Source organism: Nestor notabilis, unplaced genomic scaffold (assembly GCF_000696875.1).
Source record: "Nestor notabilis isolate BGI_N333 unplaced genomic scaffold, ASM69687v1 scaffold12861, whole genome shotgun sequence".
In the NCBI taxonomy this organism is placed as follows: Eukaryota; Metazoa; Chordata; class Aves; order Psittaciformes; family Psittacidae; genus Nestor; species Nestor notabilis.
The window spans coordinates 50675-57367 of record NW_009915213.1 but is presented as its reverse complement, the minus strand read 5'-3'; the positions used below and the strand labels follow the sequence as shown (position 1 = coordinate 57367).

The 6693-nt window shown below is 36.1% G+C and overlaps 1 protein-coding gene across 1 annotated transcript; it reads left to right on the top strand.

Annotated features, from left to right (window-relative positions):
• Positions 1 to 439: 439 nt before the first annotated feature.
• Positions 440 to 6230, top strand: IMMP2L (IMP2 inner mitochondrial membrane peptidase-like (S. cerevisiae)). Its single transcript, XM_010024022.1, has 2 exons — positions 440 to 574; positions 6123 to 6230. The coding sequence occupies exons 1-2, from the start codon at positions 440 to 442 to the stop codon at positions 6228 to 6230; spliced, it is 243 nt and encodes an 80-aa protein (XP_010022324.1).
• Positions 6231 to 6693: the final 463 nt, after the last annotated feature.

Below are 6693 nucleotides of genomic sequence, written 5' to 3'. Positions count from 1 at the left end.
ACACACTGATATGAATGCTCTGTAATTGGGTATTTCAATCTAGTTGATTTTTTTTAATCCCTCCAACCCCCGAACTGCATGATTAGATTTTGTCTGGTTATATCAGTTCACTTCTTGCTTAGCTGAACTGTTATCACTGAGTCATTTTTATCAAGTACTTCTGCTAGCACAGGATCACAAGAAATGGCCAAATTAGCTAAAGGGTAAATGTCAAGTATCAAGAAAATCTGATGAAGATTTCTGTTCTGTTTCATTTTTATGTGCAAATTCATTTTCCCGTGTCGTCCCTCCCCCTCCCCTCCCCCCCAGTGTATATTGGGAGAATGTAACAGTTAATATAATTCTTAATTGCTCCTTGTTGGATTGCTACAATATTGTTACTCAAAATTTGTTTTATAACAAGTTTTGGGTTTTTTTCTTCCTTTGTATTTTTCAGATTATGGCGGTGGCTCAAGGGTTGGGGAAGAGATACATCAAAGCCTTTTTTAAAGGTTTCTTTGTTGCTGTTCCCATAACGGTGACTTTCCTGGATAGAGTTGCCTGTGTAGCAAGGGTGGAAGGAGCATCAATGCAGGTATTGCTGGAAGTGTCTTTTGTCTGTGCGGAAATTAAAAAGTCACTGTCTACTGATAACAGCGAAGTGGAAAAGAAACCTTTTTCTCCATTGTTATTAAATGACCACATTGTATTATGGAATAGTTTCATTTTGACTTTGTTAAACACATACTTTCATGATGTGAAAAGGTTTTGAGAACAAAACTTACCAAAATTCTCTCTCAGTAAAAGGAAAATATATCTGTAAGTAGTGATAAAGATTTTATTATTTTTTTATTTTGGTATCTTCCTAGTCATTTAGCAGTCATTTAGTAATTGTAAGGCAAAATTGATTCTTGCTATATTGCTCCTATTAATGAACAATTATGGCACCATTTCAGTAAAGAGTACTGAAAATGACATGAACCTAATTTTAACGCCTGTGCTTTATCGGGACATCAGTATCCATTCACTGTTTTTACTTTGGTTATTTTGAATGTTTATAGAGTGTAAGAAAATAAATAGGCTGTGTAACATTTCGAAGATAAATACTCATGATACAATCATAGAATCATAGAATGGTTTGGGTTGGAAAGGACCTTAAGATCATCTAGTTCCAACCCCCCTGCCATGAGCAGGGACACAAATAATATAAATAATGATAGTAAACAGCTACTTTGTTTCCTCTGTTATTTGGACTTGAAAAATTCATGTTGTGATGCAGTTAGCCAATTTTTGTGTTGTTACTTTGCATCTTAAATCATATGCTTGCATCACCACTGATAGCTATAATTTATTTTGTTCCGATGTTGCAACATTCCAATTAGCAGAGACTAAGGATTTGATTCTTGGTTGCCAACCCCTCTTTTCTGATTATTTAAGTAAGCTCAGAACCTTAAGGAGAGGCTCCGCAGCAGTCAAGACCAGCTGCTGGAGTTTGAATTGTGTGGCATTTACGCAGACAAAACTTAGGCTAGAACATGGGCTTGGCTGAGGTGTGTTTAATGCTGTAAAAAGCGTGCGGTGGGGAAGAGGGAATGTCAAGGTGCCATTTTGTGCCTTTTGTAACAGTGTCTAATCTGGTGTTTAACCTCTGTCGAGAAACCTCAGCTGGTCTAGAAGGCAGGTCTCACCTCAACAGGGACACAAGTAAAATGATTATACTCAGTAATTCTACAATCCAAGACCAGAAATTAGTTGTAACAGAAAGTTACCTTTCCCCTCTTCATGAATGTTATTCTGAATATCATTGATGACCAATCAATGGTAGAATTTCAGGGTTTACAGTTGGAGCACCACAAATTTGCTCTAGAAAGGAGGAGAGGAGTGGGGAATTGGAGAAAATGGTTTCATACTCTTTTTTACTATCTTCAGACAGGAGAAACCAAAATACATATCAGCATTTAGATAGTACGAAATCAGCTAGACAGATACAACTTCGCCATTCTCTCTCTTGCCCTTTTTTGCCTCTGTTGGGATCTAGAGCCACATACAATACTGAAGATGCAGATGCATCTTGGATTTTATGTTTGTCTGGGTTTTTTTGGTTTTTGTTTTTTTTTGTGTGTGTTTGTTTTCTACTAGTGAGCGTGACTGGAGCATTTAATTTTTGTGGGGTTGCTTTTTTTAGTGTGCCCCATTGCCTTTCATTGTTTGATCTTTTCCGTCTCTGAAATGGTGGTGTGCTATCGTCCATTCTTGTTTGGCTAGTTTTACCTTAGTAGCTGGAAGGAAATTTTCTAGATTTTCCTACTCCACAAGTCTCTTAAGCCCCTCTGGTCAAGACTGCAGTTTTAGATTTCCTTTGAAGTCTTAAGTCTCAAGTGTTACAGAGTGCTCTGGTACTGTTCTGGAGTGTTGCACCTCTACTCTCTTGAATGGCATATAGTTAAATGTTGTTTATCCGTGGAAGATTTGCAAAACACTAGAGTTATTTGGTCAGAGTTACTCAACCTGATGAAGGATATGCACTCTCTGTAGTGGCTAGAGAAAGCAATATATAGTCACTGGGTGATTAAAATCTAAGCTTTTCCCTTGATGTGTTTGTCTGCTAAACGTTCCTTCTGTTGATTGAAGTATGGCTAGCTTGAAAGCTGACGTTTCTAACTTCTCTGACATCTCAGTGTCTGTAAAATTCTCTCTCTGGTTTTATTTTGGACTGCAGTACTGAAATAGAAGTTTGTTTTAAACTTCTATGAATATAGATATTTTTCAGACTACAAAAAAAAACCTCCTTCCCAGTGCTTTAATAAGGTACTGATATCCTTGCCGAGATTTATTAGACACCTAACTAAGTCTGACAGGGACATAATTATAAGGAATATATCCCTCTCTTGCAGAATAGCTTGAAGTAGTACTGGTCATCACGTTGCATTTCCATTTACTTACTCTTTTCTCTGGAGTGATCTATGTTGAATGTGTCTGAAAGCTGCAGGTATGAGGAAGAGTGGAGTTCAGTCAGCATGTAGTCATACATCCATCAATTGCATGCTTCCAATGATACCTTATTGTCTCAATTTGAAGATATCATGGTATGATTCCCAAGAATTTGTTTGTAATAGACCTCTAAAATGTCTAGCTGGCTTTGTGTACTCATCATTTTGGCTCCTGCTGAGCCTGAAATTAAAAGTTCTGACAAGAAGCAAGGAATAAATCTCTGTCATGCTCCCTCTCCTACTCTTGTTCTCTGTTGTGTGCTCTCTCTCCTCCCTCACTTTCTCCTTTTGTTTTGGACCAACCTTACTGCTACTTCATAGTTACTGACAATGGTAACACTTTTTGAGACCCTGGCAAGCACACTGAATGTTCTAATGAGGATACAAATTTTCTGATTTATTCCCAATCAATTAAGACAGACTTCATGCATTTCATTGTCTCAAGCTGATCTTGTTTTCTGCAGTGCCACCTGTCATAGAATCATAGAATGGTTTGGGTTGGAAAAGACCTTAAGATCATCTAGTTCCAACCCCTCTGCCATGAGCAGGGACACATAATTCTTTCACTTGTGCTGACTCTAACCTATAGGGAATAACAGTGACCTATTGCAGTTTATAATTTTAACAGTTTTTAATTGTCATATGGACATCTTGATACCCATTTATGTTTTTCTTTTCTATTGAGTTTCATTGCTTCTCTGGTATTATGAACTCTTTTTACATAATGATGAGGAAAAGGGACCCCCCCCTAATGGCTATATAAATTTGTGAATTCATTAAATCAAATGGACTGTTTTCAAGTGAGATGGAAGATGACAGTGTTAAGAGCAACTTTGTATGCAAGTTCTATTGCAAACAATTTAATGCCAAGGATTATAGCAAGTAGCCTGACCAGCGATCTCTGACGAAGCACACTTGTCACAGCAGCAAACATTATTGAACGTTCTATTCCATTATGCATAATAGCAGTTGTAATTATTCTGTGGCAGTTTCTCCTGACTTTATTATTAGGATTACTGTACCTAAGCCTGTGTGCTCATGTGGATGTTCTTTCTGCTCTCCAAGCTATAAGCAAATAGGTTGTGACCTTCTGGTATTCACTAGCAGCATAACAACTATCAAGTTAATCATTATTTATAGTAAAAGGGCATGCTTTTACCCTTCTGCTTATGGAACCTCATGTCCTGTGAGGCTTCATCATATGGCTCAGGATCTCAATTTGCATGCTTTTAGTGTTAGATCAGTTAGTAATTGGAAAGAGTGAATGTTTTGTGACTTGGACACCACAGTTCTAGATTAAGAACTATGTGTCTCATTTGTATCAGGCTATTATGCCACGAACTTGGGCAAACAATATATAATGTTGCAAGCTAGAGGGAGGAAGAGTCCCCTGTATTTTTTTGTTTCTTATAAAAATAAAGAGCTGTTGTGAGCCTGTTTGTTGACTGCTCTTACAGAAGCTTTATTTTTGTTTTGCCCTACCAGAGACCTTACTGCTGGTGAAAATGTCACGGGGACTAAGTTGTCTCTGAACATATGGCATTAAATACTTTCCATACTTCTTGTTGTGGAATCACAATTTATGTTATTTACATTAGAGAAAGACTTGCTGATGTAAAACGAAAGTTGTCTCATTCTAGTTTTCCTTACTCTTCTACCAAAATGGTGTTTTTGTCTGGGTATTTTTAATATGTCATGTTGTTCTATAGAAAAGAAAAAAAATATACTCTAAATTTCCATATTTCTCTGAAACATAATTCTGATGCGTAATGAGTTGGAGATCCACTCTGTATGTCAAAACCACATGATCAATGTATTCTTAAAAACAACAAGCAATATGGTAATAAATTTAGAGTGTTTTAAATTAAAAAGGTTATTCAATATCTAGAAGTATTTAAACTCTAAAGCATTTCCTTTGTTTAAATACAGAAAACAGTATGAGTCAATGGGATAATGCAGGAAGGGCAATACTATAGCTACCTGGTGTATTTTTCTGTAAGATGAAGTTGATACAGATTTAGTTGAGAGGAAATGTGTGTGAACACTCCTGTAAATCCCTTCTAAGTATCAGCTGCAAAATATGTTATCTTTTGGAGCAATGGATTTAGAATTTCCATTTGTTTTGACTGCCTCTTTCTGCCCTTTAAGTACTCGAGGTGCTTTGAGTACCAAGCAGTTTGCTTTGTGAGAATATACCATATGTATGATTCCTGCTTTGTGAGATCAACCCCTTTGCCTTGTATTTAGTATCATTGTTAGCTTCTGGTCCATACGCACCTGCATTCGGTAAACTGAGTATAACCGCAAATCGTTTCTGAATTTGTGTGTAAATAATTTGTAAGTAAAGATACTATCCTTTGGTGGGAGATGCTGTGAAGGTGGAAAATAATCCAGGAAAATCCTGATTAAAAATTAATAATCAAATATTCAGTAATTAGCTTCTGGTTTTCATTTTTCTGGCTCTTGCAATGCATAGACGCTAGTAGATAAAATAACAATGAGTGTTAATATATTTATACCTTAGACTTGGACCATATTTCTGAACGTTAAGGTGATCGGCTTTGATCAGACTTACTTGACTAGAAATTTGCCCTTTAGTCCATAACCAGCCTTGTTTGCTGTTTAACTAAATATATCATGTATCCTGTTATGCAAGGCCCACGTTTAGTGGTAGTGTCAGTATATGCTGTAGGGTTTGGTTTTTCCCTTTGCAAAGGGTGCTGAGATTAGTATTGTTACAAGTACATGTTTTACTTTTGGTTTGTTATGCTTGTATAAGCAGTAAGATGTCTGTGGAAAACTTGCTTTTTCTGGGAATTAGTGGTTTTGGTTTTCCTTTGGTTTTAATATTAAATGATATGCAGTAAAGACAATCACTTCTTTTCATCAGGCTTGTCATAAGTATGTATCCTGCATAACTTAATTTGCATGCAGTAGTGCACTGAAAGATGTGAACTACAGTTTGTAATAAATCAATGACATTTAACATGGCATTTAATAAAGAAATATATTTCCCAGAATACGTGGTCCTTTTATAGTAAGTGGGTATGTTTTTACTGATTTAATGGCTTTCACCTGTTGATGGAATGAGTTAGGTTGAAGACTCATAGAGGAAATGTAGATCTGAAGCATTTTTTTCTTCCTCTCTCTCAGCCTTCTTTGAATCCTGGTGGAAGACAAGCATCTGATGTAGTGCTCTTAAACCACTGGAGCATTCGAAATTATGATGTACAGCGTGGGGACATTGTGTCATTGGTGTAAGTGATTTCGCATACATTTCCATACATGCTTAGATAAACGTTGAGCTATCAGTATTTAATATTTAATCTAGAATACTCTATGTATACATATGAGCAAGGAACATGAAATTTTAATAATGCGTTATTGTTATTCCTATAATCAGTTTTCAAAACTCAGATGTTCAAAGAATGCATTACCAAGTTTTCACTGGAAAGAAATGCAGTGTAAGATATTATGTGATACAGTATATATGTGTATCAAAACTGCTAAGAAAAAAGAGCTGTGGGATAAAAAGGGAAAGTAGATAAAACAGTATGTGGCTTAATGGAGTATACTTTTAAAGTTGCTTGGCTATGCACTCACATTTGTCAGAAAAATATGTTTCTTTAGTAATTAATACTATTTTTTTAATGGAGAAATTAACTAAGATCACAAGAACTCAACGTCTCTATGAAGGACAAATGTAGCAAAAAAAAAAAAAAAG